At 34.9% G+C, this 25,937-nt stretch overlaps 1 protein-coding gene across 12 annotated transcripts in view; it reads left to right on the top strand.

Annotated features, from left to right (window-relative positions):
* Positions 1-12,445: 12,445 nt before the first annotated feature.
* LOC113734698 (histone H3-lysine(4) N-trimethyltransferase ATX1-like) overlaps positions 12,446-25,937 on the top strand; it is a 35,007-nt gene continuing 21,515 nt past the window's right edge. For 9 of the 12 annotated variants that reach the window (XR_011841583.1, XR_003459364.2, XR_011841582.1 and 6 more), the window contains exons 1-18: positions 12,452-13,573; positions 13,664-13,715; positions 13,930-14,004; positions 14,246-14,465; positions 15,160-15,283; positions 15,374-15,478; positions 16,645-16,850; positions 17,065-17,157; positions 17,311-17,408; positions 17,762-17,920; positions 21,113-21,256; positions 21,593-21,640; positions 22,624-22,741; positions 22,844-22,909; positions 22,998-23,059; positions 23,288-23,344; positions 25,296-25,364; positions 25,541-25,739. Coding sequence is in view for 5 of the 12 variants with exons in the window: in XM_072082300.1 (XP_071938401.1) it covers positions 12,735-13,573; positions 13,664-13,715; positions 13,930-14,004; positions 14,246-14,465; positions 15,160-15,283; positions 15,374-15,478; positions 16,645-16,850; positions 17,065-17,157; positions 17,311-17,408; positions 17,762-17,920; positions 21,113-21,256; positions 21,593-21,640; positions 22,624-22,741; positions 22,844-22,909; positions 22,998-23,059; positions 23,288-23,344; positions 25,296-25,364; positions 25,541-25,739 (2,734 nt within the window). In the remaining 7 variants the exon portion in view is untranslated. Of the gene's footprint in view, positions 13,574-13,663; positions 13,716-13,929; positions 14,005-14,245; positions 14,466-15,159; positions 15,284-15,373; positions 15,479-16,644; positions 16,851-17,064; positions 17,158-17,310; positions 17,409-17,761; positions 17,921-21,112; positions 21,257-21,592; positions 21,641-22,623; positions 22,742-22,843; positions 22,910-22,997; positions 23,060-23,287; positions 23,345-25,295; positions 25,365-25,540; positions 25,740-25,937 lie in introns of all 12 variants that reach the window. The other 3 variants (XR_011841584.1, XM_072082302.1, XM_027261343.2) reach the window with 3 other exon arrangements.

The raw sequence follows: 25,937 nt of genomic DNA on the forward strand, positions 1-25,937 counted from the left end.
TCTCCTTCTTGCAAAATATCTTTCTTTAAGGCTAATGATAGCTCTTGTGGGTCTTACTCTCACTTCATCATACTTGGGAATATCATAAACTTCAATTCTCTTAAAATTCTCTCCTTGAATTATATAATGTGTTGAATCTCTTGAAATAATACGAAGGTATCTACTCGTATTGTTTCTATCATTGTATCTTTTTCGAATTGTTTTGATCAATTCCTTAATTTGCTCCATTTCCCTGTAAAAACTCTCTTGTCAAAAAATAAGGAAAATAATTATTTTCTCCTTTAATAAATTCTATTTTAAAATCAAATACTGATAAAATTGCTTGCCATCTAGCAAAAATTTGTTTTGAAACTATATTTTGAACATCTTTTTTGTAAAACTTCCTTTGCTGATTTACAGTCTATTCTTAACAAGAAGTTTTTGTTGTATAAATCATCCTTAAATTTTGATATACATAATACTATAGATAGAATTTCTTTTTTAATAGTAGAGTAATTCTTCTGTTGACCATGTTCCTGAATGAAATCTTATTAATTCTTCTTTTAAATTATCTATTCTTTGTTTTAATATTCTTTCATATCCTAATTCTTCATTATCTATTCTTTGTTTTAATATTTTTCCAGTATTGTCTTATAGTCAAGCTGCTTGTACTCCAACTTCTTCTCAAATAAGACCCATTCAACAAATTCCAAAAATTCCAAAAAAATTCAATAAAAATTCTTATTTTATAAAACCATTTACTCAACATATTACTCTAATCAGATTCCAAGAAGTGCCTCTTTACAATGCACTTAACTCTTTTACTCAAAGACTTTTCCCTTCAAAATGTTTCTGGCAACCAGATGATTCATAAAAAAATCTGAATTATTATGAATTAATTCTCACAGATACTCAATCTGTTGAGATTTTCCCTATTCAAGATAAAAAGAATCCAGAGATAATTAGCCATTCAAAATGCATTATGAAGAAAGTTTGTTCTCCCAATGAATGGACTTTTCTTTATTCAAAGAAATCCTTCTCAGTCAAATTCATTCCAAATAGATTTACTTATCAAGATTATAAAATGGCATGATATCGTGCTTTTTTGTACAGACCATTCAACCACTCATGATTTTTTTACATTCAAAGAAAGTTGCAGCAGAGAATTCTCAATTTGGTTCAATCATTGGTGGCAATGGTTTGGTTTTCAAAAGGAAATTCTACCTCCAAGTATCCTTATGGGATTCCAAACATATCTCAAAAAAGCAAGGAGGGAAGAGTATACAAGGCCAATACTATTCCACATGAAATTCAAAGTACCATGGATTTTTTGTTGGAGTTTCAAAGTTCGTCAAGAACTTGAAAAACCACTTCCAATGTCACTAATCCGAAAATTCAAGATCAAATGGTGGATAGGATTCAATCAATAATTCTGTGATCAGAAGAATGTTTTAAGATTCTTAGAGACAAGAGAGAAGCTCAAATGGACAAGTCCAAATCAGCAAAACACCAAAGGAGTTAATATTCCAACAACGCCACAAAAGAAAGAAAAAGAAAAAAGTTGCTCAACAACGGAAACAATTGCAAATGACTTCTTGATGAAAAAAATGATGCAAAATCCAAAAATGCTCAAAGAATATCTGAATTATTTGCAAAACCAAGACAAAAAAGAAGAAGACAAAAAAGATGAGTCAACGAGATCATCATCAGAATCTACTTTTGATCCTTTTGGTGATCCATGTGCTCAAGACCCGACAGACTTTTTATCAAATTGTCGGCCAACTTCAAGATGCCAATTTCAAGATAAGATAAGAATCTCAAAAGTGACCAATCAGGAGAAGATAAGGTGTTAGCAAGAAAAGCAAATGAAAGTCAAATAAAAGTGTCGGCACGCAAATGCAAATGAAATTCAAAAATAGAAGTTTCGATAAATAGAATTCAAAAACAGAAGAAGGGGCATTGAGTTTTCTAGCTATCTTAGAACTCTCTCTCTGTAAACCTCTTCTTTCTCAGTTTTAAAATTTCTTTGTACACACTTCCATTCAACAAGTTCAATAAATATTCAAAACTTTCGCATCAAAAGAGTACTCTGATTATCTGTAAGTTTTATATGTTTATTTTATGCCTGGGTTGGTTTTGAAGGGGCATCGAGTTTTCTAGCTATCTTAGAACACAAGTACCAAGAAATATAGAACAAATCAATAAAATTTGAAGAAAAACAGCACATAGATTATAAAGTATAAGCATAGTGTAATACACCTTTTAGTGCTAGTTTATTTGGTTAGATATTTTACTTCATTTGTAAGTTCTATAGGTTTTATTTTTAGAGACTACAATGACTTTGTTGTTTTTATTTCCTAGGAACCGTAGGATGTTGCTACATTATCTATATATCATGAAATTGAATCACCTGAAAATTGAATGAAAGCTGAATTTTGGTGGCTGATACTGTTGTCATTTGGTGGTTGCTATCATTTAGTGGCTAGTGCTACTTATTTGGAAGTTGAAACTTGGAGGCTAATGTGTCATTTAGGGCTAGAATTTGGAGGCTAATTTGCCTAATCTGCTACAATGTTCTTGTTTTAGAATTACATTAAGACTTGTTTCAGATTCGTACTTATATTGAAGTTTACACTTTCTATGAACTAATATAATCACTTGAATGCTTTGTTTTCTTTTAAACTTCTACATTTACTTTGGAGGCTTGGAGTTGACTGTTTAACATTTAGAATTGTTGAAATTTCTTGGTGTTTCATGTTTGTGAATTGAAATGTTGGCATTTATTTGATAGGCATTTTGGTTATTACTTGTAAACTGGCTTGTGACAATTGATCATAAGATTTTCAAGCTCGAGCTTGAGCTCTAATGAGCTTGACTTGTTAATGTTAAATGAGTCAAGCTGAAGTTTGACATCAAATTTGACGAATCGATCTTGGACCTGGGTCCTCAGCTGATAGGGTGTTAATTGTTGATTATTTTATTATTAATTTTCCCTTTGTCCTTGCCAAATATTGTTTTAATTATTAATATTTACTTATATTTGGTATCTGGACTTAATTTCAGGAAATTGAGCAGAAAACTACAAAAAAAAAGGAGATATTTTCTGGAGAAAATAGAGACTTCTAAATACTCCACAGACCTGGCCCACATTGCTAAGAAGAATCGGACGTTCATTTCCCTTTTTCTTTTGCTGACTAAGAGTCCTATCAAGAGAAAACGTAATACAAGGAATTTGGCAGGGCTTTCTTCTTGCACTTTGACTCTCATTGGTGCGGGGACCACGGATAAGAAGCATGAGTCATTTGGACTCTAGGAAAAGAAACGTACAAAGCTTGTGAAATGGAATTGGACTTTGGATTTGGTGTGGGGACCACTAGAGATAGCATTAGACTTTCTTTTGGCTTTAAAAAGGGAGAAACGTACGAGAGGTTGGCGAATCAATAGTTTTAGTTTAGGCTTTTAGCATAGTTTTAGTTTTCTTTTCTTAGCTCTTTCGCATGGTTGTTCTCCATTAATGGAGGACTAACCTCTTAATTCTAGTCAAGGGGACAACTGAAGACTTGGTTCAACAATTACTGTGAGATCGAAATTATTTTAATCGCGCTTCCTCATTTATTGGTATTTATGTGTTTCATGTTTTTAATTGTTTTAGTCCTTATGTATGATTGATTAGTGCGCAATAATTAATTATTCATATAGGCTATTTTGCTAAATAGAGGTAATTGAATCCGTAATTGTTCGTTATCTCTATTTTAGTAGCAACTGGCGTAATTGGATTTATGTCAGGGGAGCATACGATCTAGGTTAAACAAACCCTCGTAGCGTGTTTGTTAGTTAGGATTGGGTCTTTCTAATTATTAATGCAATCTAGAAATTAAATCCTACGGTCGTACCTAGGGTTGTTTTTGGGTTAGAGAAATAGTTAACGGTCGTACCTTAACTATCGAGAAATTAAGGAAAGGTTGGTTGTTTATCGCGTGCATGACAACTATAACTAATCTATTAATAAATGTGGAATTATCTGTGAATCAATGATCAGTGCCTGAACCATTTCTGAAGTGTACCCTTGGCTAGAGTTTTCCCTTAATTATTCCTCTTAATCAATTATTTTATGCAGTTAAATTATTTAGTTAGCACTTAATCCAAAACCCCCCATACTTCGGACTCTAAAAGAAATAAATTATCCCCAATCCCTGTGGATTCGACCCTGCTTATCACTATCTACAGAAATTATAGTTTATTTAAACAGGTATTTATTACTGCACAGGTTCGGCACCTGTCATCAGCTCATTAATGTTATCAAGTGAAGGCAAGCCTAACTCGAAATATGCACAAGTCAAGTTCGAACTTCAACTACTCGAACTCAACCCGACTCGAATAATAGTACTATAAAAATGACAAGTAAGAGGTTATATGTTGCTACCAAATCATATAAAAGAAACTTTGTCATTAATCATAATACTAGTGAAGGTGGTTCACTATTTTCGTAATAAGTAGAACTAGAACAACTACTAAGTATTAGGATAAAGTAAATTTATAATATATTGCCTCTTCATATATGCTGAAAGTTTGGTAAGTGCAACGGCTAAAATATCCATTGCTCTTAAGCATTTTCTATTTAAAATGTAAAGTTTCATAAAACTTTGCAAGTTACTCCGATCAAATGCTAGTTCTTTTTTAGTCTTTATCGATCATAGTTTTAGCTTTGTTAGCAAAATGAGAATAAATTACATCAATCAACATAACAAATTTATTTGTTATCATTTCAAATTATGCTTCACATGTAAGGATGTTAGGAAGAAACATTTTGAGAGAACCCACTAAAGAAACCAATGTGTAAGTCAAGAATCCAACTCTGACTTAGGTATTAGGTCTCAAGTCCTTACTTACATATTAACCGCTCTTTCTCTATTTTTCGGACCAACATGGAACATAATTCTTTACTCATGAACCTAACAAATCTCTCCCTTTGTGAGTAAGCTCTCACATTAAACCCAAGTTTACAAGTTCTTCCCCGAATTCACTTTAATACTCAATGCAAGCTCACGTTAATACCTAAGGTCATCTCTTCTTCCAATCATGGACTCACTCTTCTTCAACATTCAAACTGAATTTATGGACCCTTGCCAACCCTTGGCGTCTAACACCAACTAGACCCTCTGCCAAACTCATGGTGCATCTGATCCAACACTAGCTAAATTTCTTAGGACTTTGTCACTTCGATCTATTATCAAGAAGAGAATTTCCACCGGTCCAATTTCAAGAAAAATTCACTTGCTCGTGATTAATCCAGTATCGCAACCTAAAACTCTGATACCACTTGTTAGGAAAGAAATATCTCGAGAAAGCTCACTAAAAGTTCAACTTTGACTTAAACTATTAGGCCTCAGGCCCTTATTTATATATTAACAGCTCTTTCTTTATTTCTCGGACCAATATGAGAGATAATCCTTTAGTCATGAATCTAACAAAGGATATAGATGTTTTCAACTTCTTGGCTTTCTTTCTTACATTAAGTCCATGTTCCTTTCACTTTTTTAATGTCACATTAATTTTTTATCATTTTCAAGGTTGACATAATTAGTTTTAGATTTTTTTCTCAACTTTCAAATTATTAATAACATCTACAAAGTCCTCCAATGCTTCTCCAATTACTTTACCTATTTTCATAAATATTTTTCAAATCATCGAAATAGGGAAACCTCATGTTCCAAAACCCCTTTGCTTCCTTCTATCTTTATAACAATTGCAGTTAAAAAAAAATTAGTAACTCAACAAAATCTGATTTGAAGATCAAAGAAAATTAAGTATTAGTACCTTGATCTAACTGCCATACCATTGCCTTTCACTTCTAATTGTTTTTTTACGTCTTAGCATTTCTAATTGAATCAATGTGAGGATCAACTTATTTTGTGAAGTTAAAAATCTTTTGTTGAATAATCTTTGTGCAACTCAATCATGTACTCATTCTTAAAGCCACCATTGGTCTTATACAAAGGGTTTGAAGCCATCTTTTTATAGCGCTTGAATAAGTGCACGACCTCGTCGTTAGTTCAAAAATACTTATTTTTATTTTCACCACTTGTGTTGCACTTAATTCATCATTCTATCCATCTTCAGATGAAATTAATAATTGCTTGCATAATTAGATTCTAGAATTGATCAAGCATAATCATATGAAATTAAGCACTTTTGATACACTAAAATTAGATGTAGTCTCCAATTATTGCAAAATGTTAGATGTAACGAAAATAATATAAATGAATATATCATAGGAGAGCACTTTCAATGGAAATTAAACCACGGAAGAATCAATAAGTTTTAACAGCGCAAATAAATTGACATATAAATACATACATTGATATACATATGCAAGTGTATATATAACACGTACTGAACAGACATCAAAGAAACACCACTTAAGCTATAAAAAAGTGTATGAACCAAGTGGGCTTATCCATAAACTAGTCTCCAATAAAAATTAGTCATTGCAAGATCTTGAAAATCTAAATAGAAATTACTCTATTTGGAATCAAAGTTATCCAGAGTTGATAGCAAATACTGAACTGTTAACAAACTTTCAAATAGCCTTAAGTAAACTAGATTTCCAACAAAAATGAGAAAAATAAGTTCATTTTAGTCTAATTTTCTGAAAACAAGAAATTGTCAATTTAGAACTAGTGCAAGGGGTCCCTTAGGGCACTCATTAGACAGATTGTTTAATTTTTTGTTTCGTATACATCACATCATAAAAAAATAATTTAATGATTATTTCAAATAATATTTCAAATAATCTCCTATCCAAACACACTCATTATTAATGACACTCATTGTCCCCTAAATCCACTAAACCAAACATCTCCTTAGTTTACCTCTAAAAGTTGGATTATACCTTTAATGAGTTGATTAGACTAAATATAGGTTTTGAGTTACATTTCTTATAACATCTATAGTTTTGTGGACTACAATTGCCATCTGATTCCTAACCAATTTCTCTTTGACATGATTATTTAGTGAAAATTCAAGCAAATATGTCTATTATTTCTAACTAATTAAGAATTTAGCTTTATAGAAATAAGATTAAATCAAAAACTTGTAGTGTAATTAAAATTAAGCAAGGCAAACAGTTATTTTACTTTAGATTTCTTTCTTCCAATTGCGCCTTTCTTGTTTTTTTTATGACTACTATGGGATTTCCTTTTTCGGTCATTAAATAGCTTATAATAACTACATTTAAGAATATATAATATATTGCCTCATGCTAACCAATGGGGTCAACCAAGTGGTCGGGGGAGAACTCTTAGCGTTTTTTTTGCTGTCAAATTTAAAATTCAAATCTTGTGCCTAACAGTTGGGTGTGGAGAGGGGTGGAGGGTATATATGTGCAAGTGTATCTGTGTGTGTGTGTGTATTGCCTTATACTACATTAATAGGTGTCTCACTTTACTCAAGCCTTCACATATTTATTCTTTTGTTGAATTCAAATGACAATATCTCTCTAAACCATACCTTTTGTTAAGGGGAACTTTAGCAATGTGGTAGTTAGGGATTCCAAATTACACCCAATGTTAAAGTTACTAGTTTTTCGTTGATATTTTATAGTATAAGTAATATCACAATCTTTAACTTCACATTCTGATCCACTAGCATAAAGCACGGTGCACCTCCTACTAGTATTAATAATTTTGTTTTACTTATTTTCACTAATAAGTCCTACTTTGTTTTACAATCGCATCCTTTTTTAAATCTTTTCTAGAGTCTATGTTATACAACAAAACTTAGACTGAGTTTTTCCCAAAAATACCTTATAGAATTGTTAAAAAATCTTACTTGTAATGTGATCATTTATAAATCTAATAGGAAAATATAACCTATAGATGAATTGGATCTTCCTAAGCCATTTAAGAGTACTTACTTTTTTTTACAATGCTTTCTAAATTTTTATTGAGTGCAAGATTTTACGATCATCCAAAATAGCTTCCTCAATATTATATTAGGATATTTGATTTTGAATTCGTTATTTATGCTTACAGTGTTTTCTGTTTCTAACATGAGATATTTTTTCACTTGTGACCTTTATTAAACTTAACCACTAGTTGTGGAGGTAAGTGGTCAGAGAGTTGAATTCCCACCTAATAGACCGGAGTTCAAATCTTGACTGGTAAGTTTGGGGCAAGAAGGGAACAGGGGAGTGGGAGAGGTAAAAAAAAAAAAAGTAAAAAAAAGGACCTCTATTAAACTCTGTACCCAAAAAACAAGGTATTGTTAAAGAAATAATCGAATAACAATAGCTTGCTAACAAACTTAAAAAATAAAATAGAAATTACCATTCGCATACAAGTCAACAGAGTCCACAGCATGTGTCTTAGAAACTTATTGAGCATTTTGGATAGGCACTCAAAGCAGAATATCAAACTATCTTTTTTATTGCTCTCAACACCGTTGATTTCAATTTCCAAGTCCAATCAAATCTGCTCCTACTTTCGATCCTTCAAATTCAATAATTCCAATTTATTTCCTTCCTCTAAATCTTTCCCTTTTCTTCGTCTTCGTTGTGATCGTGGGATAGTGGAGTAGGATAGAAGAGCAAGGAAAAAGAAGGAAGAAGAGAATAAGAGAAAAGGAGTGGGAAGAGAAGAGAGAAGGATGAGGTGGCAGACAAGGAAATGTGGTAGGAAAAGCGACTAGCATTTGGCAGAAAGGAGAGGATTGTAGGGGTGAGAGGTGATGGTGGAGGGAGAAGGTGGCAAGTGGGTGATGGGCGGTGGAGAAAGAAAATTTTTAAATATTTTTTGGTTAGATTATTTTGATAATTTTGGTTTATTTATAAGGTGTAATTGGGGTGTTTTTTGGTGTGCCTTTTTTTGGGATGTGTTACTCTAAACTTGAATTTGATATATTGATGTTTTTTGAAAGCTTCTCTGAAGTTTATGATAGTATTATTGGGTTCCCTTGAAATTTAAAAATATCATTTACCTCCCATATTAACCAAGTGGAATCTAATGGTGGACATATAAGTGATTAATTGACAATTCTACCCTCATTTTTCATGGTTATCATTAAAATATTTTTAGAAAAAGTATGACCCTTATTTTTACAATTTGAAAATAAAAAAATCTAGCACCATTATTAAGAAACACACTTCATCACAAATTTAGTGCTATTTAAGCACCGAGTATTATCAAAATACTTTATAAAAGTTATATTTGACCTTATTTTTACAATCTAAAAACAAAATAGAAAACAAAAAAGATAATTCTAGCATCATTATGAACAAAACTGCCATACAAATTTGGTGCCAATTTAGACAAAAATTTCTAACCATGATATGTGAGAAACAAAGATGATATAGATAATTCTCTGATCATTATATATGTAGTTTTCTAATCAAGATATGTAAGAATTTTAAGTTTTCTCCTTTTTCACTGCAAATATATGCTTACACACCTTGTTGAGGAAGTTTTGGTTTTAATAACTAAGGTTGATCCTCTAAGAACTGGAAGTCTTAGGCTCAAATCTCCCTTTCCCCTTCTCGCTTCTTAAATCTCACACTGCCTCTGCTAAAAAAAAATGCTTAAACACCTTGAAATAAAAATAGTTTTGCAACTTGATAAAACAAGAATTGATATTCTTATTGAATAAATTAATATTTTAGCAGCAATATTTTGGGAGCATTTTAGTAGTAGGTTGTCTTTGTTTTCCAACCTTTTTATTTTTACACAAAATTGCAATAAATTGACAATTAGGACTATAGAAGGGCACTGTGGGATGATTTTTTCCCTCATTTTCTAATCTTACTTTTCCTTAGATAAATTGAAATGTTACAAAAAAATTAGGGGAGGTATGTGATATATTTAAAAGTTTAGGGGAGTTCAGTGATACAAAAAAAAAATAAGGGAGATTTATGAAATTATCTCATTGAAAAACTATTTTTAAAAAACTTGAATCCATACAAAGTTGTATATTTTAAATACACATCTACAATAATACTCCTCAAAACATGGAAAATATCTTGTAAATACACTAAAAAATAACTCCAAAACAACCCAATACTACATATCTCTTTTCCTTCCATTATTGGCCTCCACCGTTCTTATCTCCATCTCAACCACCTATTGCCTCACTCCTCAAAATCCTGACCATCTCTTCCATTGTCTTCTTTTAACTCTTTCCTAGCTATCTCCTCTCTATTCCATATCCTTCCTCCTCTTTTCCCACTTCTTTTCACCCAATAGGCCGACACCTTTTTCCTTCTCTTCCCACATTTCCCACCTATACCATTCTTTCTCCCTCTCTATGTTTTCTTCATCTTCTAGATTAGAAGCGAAGAGGGGAGGGAGCAAAATAAATGGGAAATGATGAAAAAGTGAGGGGAGTGAAAAGGAAAGATAACACAAATAAGGCGAGGTGGCAAGTAAAATATGTATCGAGGGGGTAGTTTGGAAGGAAGAAGGTGGTAGGAAGATGTTAGGCGTTGTGAAGAAAGGTAGAGATAAGGGTAAAAATTCAAAAAATATCCCAAAATAAGTCTACAATAAAATTTTTACCATTACTCCTAATAACTCCCAATTGTTATCTATCCAAGATTGCATGGGGTATAAAAACAAAACACCAAAACTATAAAGCAAGTTGTTTTAACATTCAAATTGATAGTCTATGTTGGATTAACTTTTGGAATAGTCATTTTTAAAGGTTCACCCTATAAAAATACCACTACAAGCCCTTAATAGTTAAAGAATTACTTTCTCAATTTTCACCCAATAAAGCCATAACGACTTTAATGCTAACTTCTATTGGGTTGATAACCTTATATCTAATAATATGATTTTTGGGTTTGCTTGGATTCCATGTTTTTTGCCTATTTTTAATAGACAAACTTTTTTACCACTTTATCTATAGGAACCCCTTAAAAACACTACAAAGGTTTTAAAATACACACCCATTTCTCTTTTCTACCACCACCTTCCTGCCGCCACTATCACCCCTCACTCCTCCTATTGTCGTCGGTGCTACCTTTGGTGCCAGCGCACCTTCCCTTTTCTCCCACTTTTTTTTTCCTTGTATTTCACACACCCATTTCTCTTTTCTACCACCATCTTCCTGCCGCCACTATCACCCCTCACTCCTCCTATTGTCGTCGGTGCTACCTTTGGTGCCAGCGCACCTTCCCTTTTCTCCCACTTTTTTTTTCCTTGTATTTCCTCTTTCTTCTCTCTTTCTGTTTCTCCTCCATCCCTTCCTCTTCCTTCTCTCTTCTCCCACCTCCTTTTCCCGGGCACCCTATTCCCCCTCACTTTTCATTGACTTCTCCTCCCTTTCTCTCTCTTACTGATCACCTAATCAAAACTATCTCCTGATTCAGACAAATCACATAGTTGTATGATCTCATCTATTGAAAAAAGCTTTTTATTCTGAATTTTAGAAAAGAGGTTAAAGTAATTGGAAGTATTGTGTCATTAGGTCCGAAGTATAAACTCAATAGGTTTGACTCTTAGTGAAATTTTTAATTAAGAAGTCCCACTTTAGTAGCTCCATTCTTAGGGTCTAACAAGACTAGTCATTTCGAAATTTGGGTCAAAAGAAAATGTCATTTTAAAATCTTGCTCAAGTATCTTTCTATTGTGAAAAGGGACCAGCATTGTTGTTGAGAACTTCCTTGATTCTAAGCCGCATAGCATCGTAGAAGCAGATCTTTCAAAAATCATCATAAAAAATTTTGAAATTGCCCTATTATTTGGATATTTCAAGAAAAATAGAAAAACTTACACTGAATTTAAGGATAGTTAGGCTCGAACTGATGACTTCCACATCGAGTCAAATTTAGTTGCTTAACTAGCGGGAGAGGGGAAGGGGGAGGGGTAAGGAGGGTTGGCAGGGGGAAGGGCGAATAGAAGGAAGGGAAGAAGAGAGGAGAATGTGGAGAGAAAGGAAGGGAATGACAAAAAAAGGTGAAAAGGAAGGTTTTTTTAAAACTACACAAAAGTTTTTTTTTTTCAAATTCTACAATAAATTACATAAAATTTCATAAAAAGTTCCCAAAGAACACATAGGCTTTAGGACCCGATCAAAGACATCATTGTCACCTGCTAAAGTCTATCCCAACTAAAATTGCCTAAAGGAGTTTTTTTTTTCCTCTTTTGGATAACTAAAGAGGGATCATATCATTTCTTGCATTAAATTTATTTCCAAGCAAATATTCCTATTTCCTTACCTTCCTCTTGGGGCAATTTTTCAAAGATATCATCATCACTTGCTAAAGTTTCTACCAACTAAAATTGTTTGAAGAGAGTTTTTTCTTTTCTTTTTCTTTTTTTAAGTTGTCGCTAAAATCACTACAGCCATTCGACTAAATAAAGGAAATTTCTTGCCTCAATATTTCTTATTTTGCCAAAATATCAGATATGGTATGTCTAAAACCTCTTCGAAAAACAGATGTATTCCACTCCTATTTGTTTTATCATATATTTATATGCATAATTTTATTGCAAGGTGAAGTGTTGACTGCTCGGGCGCTCCACATCAGATCCTCTAACTTTTACTTACACGGGGCGGGAAATCCCCAAAACCCTCCCTCCAAATTTCATGCTTTATCTCTTTATTTCTCTTAAAACCCTAATAATCTCCCCATTTCCCCCCAATTCCCCAAATTCCATTCATCCATAGACGAACAGACGACGAACAACGTAAAACCCGAAAGGAATTCCGATATCTTCACCGGAATTTCCTTTCTTTCTCTGATAAATTCTTCAATTTCTATGGCATTTCCGTCCACCGCCTTAATTAGGTTCGATAACAACGAGGCAGGCAAAGAGGAAGGGAAAGAATTAGAGACAGAAAACGAGCCTGTGGAATTATTGAATTTGGGCGATCACGAGCCGCTGCAGGGTAGAAAGGGCTCGGAAATTGAAATCGCCGGGGCCGAGGAAGAAGAGGATGGGGGGAATACTCCGCTGCGGTATGTTCCATTGTGCGATGTGTACTCTGCCACTTCTCCGTGCGTAAGTTCAGCTAGTGGGGGGTCGAAGAAAGTGAAACCCCCGCGGAAATCAATGAGTCATTTCAACGGACATGATCCTGCGGCTAAACCACCTCATCAGATTTTGTCGTCGATGGAAGGAGTGAGGGGTGGTGATGGTAGTGATAACAGTAGGGTTAATGTGGCTGGTGATGGAAAGGGGAAGCCGCCAATAACTAAGGTTTATACGCGACGAAATAAGGGCAAGCGAAAGGAAAGAGAAGACGGGTGGCAGAATTCGCGATCAAGGGGTGTAAATTTGGGAAATTCAAAGGAAAAGGGAGAAGAAAATGAGGGGATTGAGGTGGAGAATGGTGAATTGATTGCAAAGAAGGGGAAAAGGAGGAAAGTTGGTGGGTATGAGCTGGCAAATTTGGGGTTGGATTCGATTGCATTAAGTACTTTAGATAGGTTGCAACTTAGAGAATCTAGACATGGTAATGATGTTAATAGTGGTAATAGGAGTAGGAATCCTAGTGTTCAGGTTAGTCCTAATAAAATTAGGAAGCGGAAGCCTAAGGGTGAGATGGGGGACGAGATTAGGGATTTTGGAGCTCTTCGAACAAAGAGATGGGTTTGGTAACTTTTCCAATTTTGACTTTCCCTGTATTGGTTATGTTGAATCCCTTGCTATTTTATTACCTTTTATAATTGATATTGTGAATGCAGGTTGAGTTTTGATGGAACAGACCCATATAAATTTGTTGGTTTATTATGCAAGGTTGGAACTTCTACCGAACTATGCCTTTTCATGTGATTATTAACTGGAATTGGGATAAAAACTAGCTGCCTTGTTGTGTATGTGCGTATGTGTTTGCACACATTGCTATAATGTTGTTAAAGTAATTGGAATAAAAGGGAACCATCTCAGCGAAATGTATGTGCTTTTTGGGTTGTAATGTGGCTCAACATAACATGGGATCCCATGTGAACAGGTGTTTTGGCCCTTGGATGCTGATTGGTACAAGGGTCGTGTTGTTGCATATGACTTGGAGATGGGGCGACACAGTGTAATTTCCTTTTCCTCCTCCTACACGCGAATTCTTACACGTGTGCGGTCCACTTGTTGTTATGATCTTTTCTTTTTCTTACGGCATTAAGGTCGTAAAAGGCATATCTTTAAGCTTGTACCACGAAAAGATATAAAAAATAGAGAAAAAAGGAAACACTGCACTTTCGCACGTGACATTTATGTATTGAACATCGGTCTAAAATGGAAGATAATATAGTGACATAACGGTCAAATTTTAGGTTGAGTATGAGGATGGTGATGAAGAGAAATTGATTTTATCAAATGAAAGAATCAAATTTCACATTTCTCCTGAGGAGATGCAACGTCTAAAGTTGAGGGCCAGCGATAAGTGCCTGGAGGGTGATGCAATTGATGTCAATGAGATGGTGGTGTTGGCTGCTAGTTTGGATGACTGTGAAGAGCTGGAGCCAGCAGATATAATTTGGGCCAAGCTTACTGGTATCTGTCCTCGTGTTTTACATCACATTTTACTGTACCCTGTTACTCATTTGATCTGCACAGTAGCTTCTTTTAGCATTAATCTGTCTTTTATCATTAGTATTCTGTGATGGAGCTCATGACATAAGTGTATGAGATTGTCAACAAGAACGATGTGAATGAATGAAAGGAAACTTGTACATTGTTGCTATGTTGGAAAAAGATACACTATGTGAAAATCAAGTATGTCTGAAGCAAGCATATCAGCCATTATCACTGTCTTATTATGCGATTATATCCTTTTTTGTGCAATTATATCCTTGTTAAGTTAATCGCCTTAAAAATGTACTTGTAGTGGCTTGTTCCAGCATTAGGTCTGAAGTAAATATTAGTTGTATACTAGAACACAGAGTAGGATTTTGTAGTTGATGAGATTTGGTTGCCCTTTATCGTCTGAACTAAATTAAGGAGGAAACTGAAGATTTATGAAATTGGAATCGGTTCTATATCGTTACTGATGTTATTTGAAAGGGAAAAAAATGGATTATTGGACGTTGAGGCTTTCGTTCCTACTAGATCTTCTGTTCTATGGTATGATTTTGTTGTCTATAGCCATCCATGGGAACAAAAAATTCTATGATCATTTCAATCTGGAGGATGTTGAAATCAGTTTCCTTTTTAGCTCTTTTAAAACTTATTTGTTTCTTGCTTGCAGGTCATGCCATGTGGCCTGCGTTAGTTTTGGACGGCTCTCTTTTTGGTGAGCATAAGGGCCTGAACAGAAATTCAGGAGAAAAATCAGTACTTGTTCAGTTTTTCGGCACTCATGATTTTGCAAGGTGTGATATTAGGATGTGTGATAATTGACTTTTTTCTGGGTAGTCTAACAGTCATCATCTTCTCAAATTGTTGCATTCCCTTTTTCTCAGGGTTAAGAGAAAACAAGTTATGTCATTTCTTAGAGGGCTTCTTTCTTCTTTCCACCTAAAGTGCAAGAAACCAAATTTTGTACGGAGCTTGGAGGAAGCTAAAATGTGAGTCTCCTTATCCACATTTCCTTTTTGTGGAAAACCCCTGCAACTATACGAAAGTGGTGAAGGGTTCTCCATCCAGGCATGTTGTTGGTCTTGGTAGACTTTTTTTCATGATAGAGGAGCTGGGAAACATAGGGAAAGCACCTTTAGTTAAAGAGAAAAAAAAATGGTGTTGCATGGAACTGAAAGGTGATGATTTTTGCCTTTTCCCTATCAGGATAAGAATGGTGCTGACAGATGGACAACCTCTTCCTTGTGCTGAAAAATTTCTTATGGGACAGTCTAGTTTTTTACACAACTTGTCTTGATTCAGACAGTTTTGTCCTTAACTTCCTTGAAGTGATATCTGTGTCACTAATATAGACTCTCCAGGAACAATGGTGTTTATTTTTCCCCCCTTTGGCTTCACTGATCCAAGCATTATCACATTGAGCTGCTTTTTGCATAAGTTTGTTGTGTTGTGGCTTAATTAAGCTCTTTCTGTTTGTTCATACATAATAAAACTTGCTAGATTTATAAGATCAAAAATGAAACTGGAAACTGCTGAGTTGGTTTACTAAAAGTCAAATCGAAGTGTTTGGATAGCTACTGGCCTAATTTCTTCAGGATATGGCCCAAATATCACACTTCATATTGCCCTGGGATTGCAATTGCTTGCGTTGTGAATTCCTTTTCTCGTTAAACAGCTTTAGCATTTTGAAGTAAAGATACAATTTTCTTGTAATGCTTTCTGGGGCATTATTAAGTAGGTACCTTGAGCATATTGCTGTTTTTTAGTTTTAACACCCTAACTATTAATCTTTGTGGTAAGACTGAACAAGAATTTTGGCCAGGAGATGCTAGTGTTAATTTGTTGTTTGGAAAATGTGCTGTGGAATTGAAGTAATAATAAGGTTTGTGTCCCTGTGCTTTTTTGGTAAAAGGTTTTTGGCAACTCTTTTTATGATTTACTGCTGTTGTTTGCTTGTCTACTTCACTCCCTATGGGAGAACAACCATATTTTTGTGGGTTCGTATATGGCATCTATGAATTGTTGCTCCTGGTGATTGGGTGCCGAACAAAATTTATCTGTGAACAGTATGAATTTGATAAACTTTACAGACAGCTATTTATTAATTGTAGATTTGGAATGTGATATTTATGTTGGTAGTTACCTTTTCCATCAGGTATCTTAGCGCACAAAAGCTTCCAAAGAGAATGGTACGGCTGAGGAATGGCTTTGAGGCTAATGCTTACAATGTTGAAAGTGGGGAGGATGAAGGCAGTGATGATTCAGGTAAGGAGGGCAAGGCGGATGAAGACATACAGAGAAGAATTGAAGCAGTCAAAAGCTTTCCGTTTGAAGTTGGGGACCTGCAAATAATAACTCTTGGTAATTTTCCATGCGGGTCCAAACTGCCTTGCCAGCTAGATAAGTGGTTCACATGATGAAAATGCATTTTGATTATGGGGATTGATGATGAGATGCCACCTTTCTAAATTGAATGTTGTTAAACTAGATGTACTCAATAAATTGTTATTCTTCTAGTCAGGGCTATATTAAATCAAGGTTTGCAGTTTAATACTATACTATATATCTAATTCAGGAAAGGTTGTCAGAGACTGGGAAAATATTCAGGATGAGAGATACATCTGGCCGGAAGGATATACTGCTTTGAGGAGGTTTCCTTCTATAACAGGTTGATTATTTTAGACTCTTTCATTGAAGTTTTTGTTATATAATTCCATTGGAACTACATGGGCTTTTTCTTGATTTCAGCTGTATTCTTGTGGAGAAATTTCACCCTTAGTAGCATCTTATGTGTTTTTGCCTTTTGTATTGATGACTTCAGAGCCAAATGTTCATACAACATATAAGATGGAAGTACTCAGAGATGATGGATTAAGGAATCGACCCCTTTTCAGAGTTACATCGGAGAATGGAGAGCAGGTAAGTCATAGTGTGACATTCGTTAGTCGACAAACAGTGGCTAGCTTTGATTAATGTGAGCTTTTGTATGCTTATTCAGCTATTCCTTTTGGTTTGCCTCTTGGCTTTCACATCCTGTCTCTCCTTGTCCTTGTCTTCTCCTTCCTATTACCTTTTTGAATGGCTGCGTTATTAGATTTTACGTCTGAAATCAGGATTAAGCAGCAAATCCCAGCTTGTAATTTTTCTGTTTCTGAAGAGTCTTTTAAATTGAATGTGCTCAACCAATGAAGTTATTCTCTGCTTTAACTATTGCTGCATATAGGCACATCAATTCCATGCGATTTCTCTTTAATGCTACTCTTCCTTTACAGTTTAGTGGAACCACTCCATCTGCCTGTTGGAACAAAATTTACAGAAGAATGAGGAAAATTCAGTCAGAAGGTTTACAACCAAGTGTATCTGAGAAGTTTTGCGAATCTGGTGCAGACATGTTTGGTTTTTCCCATCCTGAAATTTCAAAACTGATACAGGTAATAACTTCAGTTTTCTCCTCTATGATTTCAGTAATACTAAGCTCGCCTTTCTATTTAACATATGATGTAGCACCAGACTGGTCTTGTTGTTGATCGACTTGTTTGATAGCTTTTTGAGGCTTTTGGTATGTAATCAAGGGCAGGAGTTAGGTAAATTTGCAGGAGACTTGAGAAAAGAGGAAAGGAATGAAGCCAAAATTATAGAATGAAAACCTTCAATTAGACAAAAAAGTGCGTGGGTAATTTGGTTAACCAATATCTGCGTCTTTGGTGAGAAAGATTAATGCTTACGTATTGAAGTGATGTTCTCTCGCTTCTGAAAATGTTCCATATCCTTAAGTTGCTTGATTGTCAAATTCAGTGAAACTTGCATTAAATTTTTTGTTGAACTTACTGGTTTCTTTCAAATTCTGTTGTATTGGAATTGGATGGTATGTGTTTGACTTTGCTCATGATTCTTCATATACTTTCACTGTGGAACTATGAATTCTTGTGGCTGTTTGGTAACATTTATGTTTCTTGTTTTCCTGTTTAAGTTGTAGTATTTAATGAACTGGAACAAAAAAAAAAATTGTTTGACTAAAATGTTTATGCTTTTAAAAAAGAATAATGTCTATAAAATTGAGCCTGTTCCAAAACACCTAAAAAGATGTTTTGTACTTGTTTAAAGAACATGAAAATTGGCAATCACACATGAATAGTGATTTTTAACAAGACCAAAATTCGATTTTCCCCGTTCCTTCTTTTCTTAATCTCCTTTCTTCTATGTGAATCTCTTTACCCCTAGATTTGCATGGCTCCCAGCTTCTATCAGTACCCACCATCTCCTCATCCTACTAGCCCCAACCTCTCTCTCCTCCTCGTTAAGGCAGCCGCCTCAGCCTGCCAGCCCACCAAGTTGTCTCGTCATTCTCTGCCAATCTAGCTGAGAATTTATCTGCCACCCCTAGCCACCAAACTTTTCCTTTCAAGGTAGCCAATTTCCCCCAGCCCTCAATCTCGCTATCAGCCCATCATCATCTCACCCCAACCTTTGATCTCCTCCATCATCTCACCCCAAATGTTGGCAAAACTGTTTGGAGAAAAAACTTTTCCTTTCTGTATCCTTTTGGCGCTTGTAGTACTAGTTAAAACTGTAGATAGGTTAAAGAAATCCAAATGGAGTTGTGCATCAAATCGAATACCTGCTTTTGAAGGCTGGTAAAGTTTTCGAATTTAACTTTCGGGTTGTGTTGCTATTTCAGATGTTAGTATTATATATAGGGATCTACAGGCTTAAGTTCCTTCCCTTTCATTTTTTCTTCAAGATAGAGGTGGACATATAATCTTTGGGACAATTGCTAGGCACTTAAAAAAGTTGCACATTTGGTCGAAATTCCCTCATCTGACAGTCTCTTAATAACTTGCTCTAAGTTGGTTGGATTTTTGTGACACTGTCAATTGACATCTTGTTCTGGGAGATTCTATAAGAAGAATTACTTCACTAATTGTAGGCAGCAATTGTTGTTGTCATTGTTTATTAGTCTTAGGGATGCTAAATTTTGTCACTTCTCTACAAATAGTGCTGTGGTATAGCCTTTTTAGTACTGTGGCAAAATTCTGATTGTTAATGCTGTAGAAGTGTGTTAGCTCTCTTCAAAAATTTTAAAGGAAATTTTGTCTTATTAATTGCGGGTCAGGCCCACATCCTCTCTCTCTGCATGCACGAGGATAAGGAAATGGAGATGAACATTAAAATAATATGGTGAGTGGAAGACTGTTAAATGGGTATGACTTCACAATTGGAGAGAAATAAGGCACATTTGGATGGCATGGTCCATGCAGCCTAATAAGTAATTGATCCACCTCAAAGATGGATTACAATATCAATTTTCGATGTCCTTTAGTGTTTTAAAAACTGAAGCTTTTGTTTAGGCGATTCATGTCTGATGGCCAAGAACCTACCCTGTGATCAAATAATTTTTAATAAATGAAAAGAGAATAATAATTCAAATGTCTTAAGCTGGTGTAGAAATATTGATTACCTAGCTAGGTGCTTTATGGATGTTAGATTAGATGGAAGGCTAAAATTAGAAGATTACATCATTATTATATATTGAATGTGTTTGAATAGTAGATTATTTGGGAGATTTTTTTTGAAAAAATGTTGTAGCACTTTTTTAATGTGATTTATGTGAGATAAAAAGGTGGTTGAAAAATATGTTGGTGATGATGCAAATAAATTTTGACAAATAATCTACTACCCAAACAAATCGATTATTTGGCACATCTGATGGTAGCTTCAACACATCATATTCCAATACTAGATAGGAGTCGCATGCAATTTAAGGGAGATTTTTCGTTCTTAAAATTTCTATGTTAAATGCCATACCTTTGAAGCTAACTGCAATGGGACCTAAAGTATTTCAGTTCAGAAGTGATTATACTTGCTTGCTTTCCCCCATCCCAATTTCCCAATGTCTGCCCCTGCTGACGTTGAGAATTAATAAAAAACCCTCTGTCCTTGAAAGCCTTGATACCATTCTGTTAGTCGTTGGTACAGATCTGGATATTCAACCGGTTGATTTACTTGAAGGGATTAAGTTCTGTTCTTGTTTCCATTCTGGTGTTACCTTTCTTAGCTTCCATTGTCATTGTTTCCCTGTTTGTTATCACTTACAACCAGCAATTTTTGTGTGATTTGTTACATTAAATCTTGTGTTAGTCCTATTGCAACATTAATCGAACTGTGTTTAATGATGGTAGGAACTGCAACTGCCAATGCCCTGCTTCTCCCTTGCTATATCCTACCTCAAGGGAGGAGATACTCCCTTTGAGGCACTGTTGCTTCATGAGGCATTTCTTTCTTAAAGGATTTGGGACTGGATGATGGGTTAGATAATGGGACGCTTTCTTACTCTGGGAAAGGAGAAAGGAGAATAGTTTTTTTTTGAACTAGGCAACTTGAGACCCCTTTAATCTTTTCAGGGGTTAGTTTTAGGGGGTATAAGATCCATTCAAGCTGACTTTATTAACTTTTCTTCTCTAATGTAGTTATTTTTCTTTAACTTTCATGGATGTCTTTGCTTTTAGTTTCTATGAACTATAATTCATCTTGTTATTGAATTTGCTTAATCGAGGTTGCTTTTATTTTATACTTCTTGATATCTTTCTTTAACTAGCTTAAGTTGTTGATTGTGCTATTGACAGGAGCTATCAACTTCGTCTTCCAGGATGCCCTCAAAAGCCTCCAAGATCGCACGTGCAAGATATCAAGACTTTCCTGTTGGTTACAGACCCGTTGATGTGAAGTGGAAGGACCTTGATAAGTGCAATGTCTGCCATATGGATGAGGTGAAAATCTGGATTCTTCTTTTAACATTCTTCCTATTAATTTTCACACCTGTTGCCAAGTTTTATAGTTTTCTTTTGCATGCACAAAATTATTCTTTTCCTGCTTCATCTGTGGGGATGCCTATGGACATTGTTGCTGAAATAGGGAAATTTCTTTGACAAATTGCCGTACTTTTTTTCTCAATTTATTTTATGTTCTTGATCATGCCAACAGCATTCTCGATTATGATTTTCTCATTGATCTTGTCATTTACTTTTTTGGTGTACTACAGATTAGAGAGGTTGCATCAAGTGGCTTGACAGTTCTTTTTTTCCCCTACCCCCTTTGATTTTCAGGAATATGAGAACAATCTGTTCTTGCAGTGTGACAAATGCCGAATTATGGTAAGTCATCATGCAGCTCCTCAGTCTCCACTATTACTGGAGATTCATTATCTGTGATTCGTCAACCTGGGATTATGTTACACTTCAGCAGAGATATTAGGAGTATACCAAGGACAGTATAGAGTTGTATTATTTCAAGTGTTATTTGCACTGATAGCAAAAGTAAAGCATTTCCTGCATTTCCTGCACTTCTTCTAAGAGTTACGTCAGCATCCTGAATTTCAATATTGTTGGACTAGTTTTGTAGTTGTAAATTACTTAATTGAGGTTAGATTTACATGTTATGGGCTTCACATATTTGCAGTTATAATTTGCTAATCATGCGTATAATATCAAGACCATGTTTATGGTCTATTTTTTTTACATTCTGTTTACCATTTGAAAGGTGGGAGTGAAAGGATGAAGTTTGAACCCTGTGCCATAGTTGTGGCAACCAGAGCCTGTAACTTGAGCTACACAGTTGTTTCTACGTTAAAGGGCTTTCTTTCTCTTTTAAACTTGTTTAGCTTGTCAACCATACCTTTCAACCTTATAGCTACCTTATCTATCAGCTGGTTTGTTACCTTAACAATGAGTGAGGTGATCATTTATGAATTTGTCTGGACAAAATAACTTAAATCATTCAAGAGGTGCAGCTTACATAACAGCTGAATTTTTTTTTTTTAATTAGAGAGAGGATAGAAGTCAATCTCACGCTGTGCTATGAAATTCAGTGTTGTCACATCAACAACCACATTGATGAAGGATCCAATTGGGGAAACTTACAATCTTATTATCTGATTGATTGCCTGTATATGTTTCTTGAGATATCAAATATTTTTGGACCCATTGGTTAAGTATTTATCGGTCTTTGTTTTTCCATTACCTATCTTTGTTACATCCAATGTTAGCTATTGCATGGGTTTTATTGAAAAGATTTTATGTATCTTTTTACTCCCCAAGTCACCTGAATGATTTTAGCTTCACAAATTTTTCTTCTTCAGGTTCATGCTAGGTGCTACGGAGAATTAGAGCCTCTGGATGGTGTTCTTTGGTTATGCAACTTGTGTCGTCCAGGGGCTCCTGAACAACCTCCTCCTTGCTGTCTATGTCCTGTTACAGGTGTTTTTTTTCTGTATTTTATTACTGGTTAGTGCTTTAGCATGTTTAGTATTAGAAGAATGTTTGGTCACTATTATGACCATTATTGACATTTTCTTTTAGGAGGTGCCATGAAGCCTACAACAGATGGCCGGTGGGCTCATCTGGCTTGTGCCATCTGGATACCAGGTGTTCTGCTGTGTATGGATGTCACTCTGTTTTTTGCATCATCAACTTAATTAAATGGTCATGTTTATGAGTTTGCTTTTTCCTCCAGAAACTTGCTTATCTGACATCACAAAAATGGAACCCATTGATGGGCTGAGTAGAATCAACAAGGTATACTAACTCTAACGTGTTTCTGTTGTTTAGTCGAAGAACTATTTTCTGCTTATTTCTGAGTTTTCTTCTATTTTCAAGAGGTAACTCCCATGACTTGAATGACATTCCTAACGAAAACTTATACACCAGGCAACATGCTCACTTATTTTTAGGCAATTCATAATCTGCAATCTATTCTACTTATGTACTGATTCATATATACTTTCATGTTGCTTGTTCATGAAGGACCGCTGGAAACTTTTATGTAGCATATGTGGTGTTTCTTATGGAGCTTGTATACAGGTTAGACTGTCCTTGATTATATTTAATTTTTTCATTTTTTCCCTATTTCTTGATGTTGTCTTTACACTTTTATTTTAATCCTGAGTGTTTTATAAATTGTTTTATGTAAATACTTGTTTCTGAAATGAATACAAAATTGGAGGAAGGTTTTATCTGAAATTCAGCTGTAATGGATGAGTAATATATACTTAACCAAAAAAAAATGAAAGAAAAGAGAGGGGGGAGGGTGGGTGGGTAGAGCGAGAGAGAGAGAGAGAGGTGTTATGTGCTTGTGCTTTGTCTCTTACAAAGGCTTGTATCGCAAAATTAACCTATACCATCAATTTTCATGTTTTGAACTTCTCTGTCTGATAAAAAAGGAAGTGTAAGTAGCAATTTCTGCTTAATCATCAATGCTTGGGGCTTTCTACTTTAGTATTTGATATCCTTCTTTATCTTAAGTAGTATCTAGATGAATAAAGTTGTTTTCCTTCTTAAGCTTTTTGATGAGGTGTTGATTCAACTATTAAATACATTAGTTTCAGTTAATATTAAGTTCAATTTGGATATTTTATCTTACAATTTTTAGCCTTTCATGGTAAACTATCACAAAGAATGGTTAGCCTCTGGGATAAGTAACAAGCAATTACTGTCTGCCATATTTGTCAATCAAAATGAGGGAAAAGGGAAGGGGGTTTATTGGAAATAGCATGGTATTGCTAAAGAAGACATGGTTTTAAGCGCCTCAACATTAGCCACCTTGCCTGCAATTTACAAGGTGCAATAGATGATTGGGGAGTCCTTTATGAATCTATCTTCCTTTGAAATGAATACCCTCACATTTCAATAAAATTTTAACTGTTTTTGGCATTATCAAATATTGGCTATAGCAGCTCAATTTAGAGACCGACTTTTGATGGTTTTTTGCTCCTCACCACAAAATGCAGTTTTCTTTCTCCATCTTGCAAGCTAAGTCTGAGGCTGTGTACTGCAGAGGGGTAGAGGCAACCTGAATGGTTTTGTGGAAGGTGTTTGAACCCCCTGAAACCTAAGTTCTGGAACTCTCTAATGCCCCTCTTAGCTTTGGAGATTTTTATACGGAAATCCCTCTTTTGCCCTGCCTGAACCTATTCAAAATTTTTAGGACAGTTATTAACATTTTCTTTGAGGAGAGCAACTGTTAGCTCTACTGTGGCTGGCTGCACTTCAGTTGTTTTAGTTGTGTGGTTCTCCAATTCTCTTTTTTGCATTCCTTTCAGAGTTGTTTTAAGCATGAAAGATGCACCTCATACTTTGATTTCTGGAGCGTGAGAATACAATTTAAATTGTACCTAGAATGTCAAATTCATTGCTAAATTGTTAGCCTTCTTTCTGCCCAAAAAGTTAAGAGTTTGGATCTGGTCTCTGGGGAAATGCAATTATAATTGGAGGTTTGACAGCTGAAAGTGATTTGAGTTGTCTGGTCCATGTAGTGCTGTTCCTTTAGGCACGCTTGTTTCTTAATGTTTTGGCCAATCGTAAAATGCCTTTTAAGGAAAAAAAATGCCTATTGGGAGTTTGATAAGTAAAAGTGTTCATCTCATCCATGTGTTGCTCCTCTAGACACACTTCTTCAGGTTTTGGCTACTACTAATGTGCTTTGGTTTTTGTGTTTCTTTTTACTTTTCAGTCTTGGACTGTTTGAAATGCTTCCTGTAGTTTCATCATAGTTAAAACTTCTCAGAAAATATTTTGTCATTTGGTTTCTCTTTTATTCATGGTTAGGTGTCGAGGATATATTGCTTGTAGCATAGTTAAAGAAAAGCTCCATTAGATACTTAAGTTACTTATTCAGTAGACAATCTTGAAAAATCATTGCTGTAGTAAATTTGGTATTTTATACTTTGGCTGTCATATGCAGTACTACATACATGTAATTTGTTATGTCATAGCTAGTTTGTGAAGCTAAATGGTTTTAAGTCTATATTTGCAGTGCTCAAATCATAATTGCCGTGTAGCGTATCATCCTCTTTGTGCACGTGCTGCAGGATTTTGCCTAGAGGTATTCTTCTCATTCTTCATCTATGAATAATTTGTACTTTAATATATCAAGAATTTAAGTTTTTGTTCATTCTTGTTTCCTGACTATGGAGAAGAGAAATATGTAATCGCTTAAGCTTAATATTTTTTCCCTGCTAGATGACAAGTACAAATGATTTTTAGTTTCATATTTTACAGCTTGAGGATGAGGACAGACTAAATTTGGCCCCTCCAGATGAAGAGGACGACGATCAATGCATACGTCTGTTATCCTTCTGCAAGAGGCATAGCCCCCTATCTAGTGAGCGCTTAGCTACAGAAGATCGAACTGCACAAAAACCCTTTAAGTTCTCGGATTACACTCCCCCATTGAATACTTCTGGTTGTGCTCGTACAGGTGCGATATGTTCCATATTTTCTGTTATGGTAATTACATCTTAACTCAAGTAGTTTGTAGTAATCTTGCATGTGTTGTAACTCTGAGCATAGTTCATCATTGTAAGAACTTCAGTATTGTTTGTCATGCATATCTAATATGCCATTTTGTCAACCCTATTCATATGAGAGCATAATATGGTCGACTTTATTGGCAGAA

The sequence above is a fragment of the Coffea arabica genome, chromosome 3c (genome assembly GCF_036785885.1).
Source record: "Coffea arabica cultivar ET-39 chromosome 3c, Coffea Arabica ET-39 HiFi, whole genome shotgun sequence".
NCBI classification, from domain to species: Eukaryota; Viridiplantae; Streptophyta; class Magnoliopsida; order Gentianales; family Rubiaceae; genus Coffea; species Coffea arabica.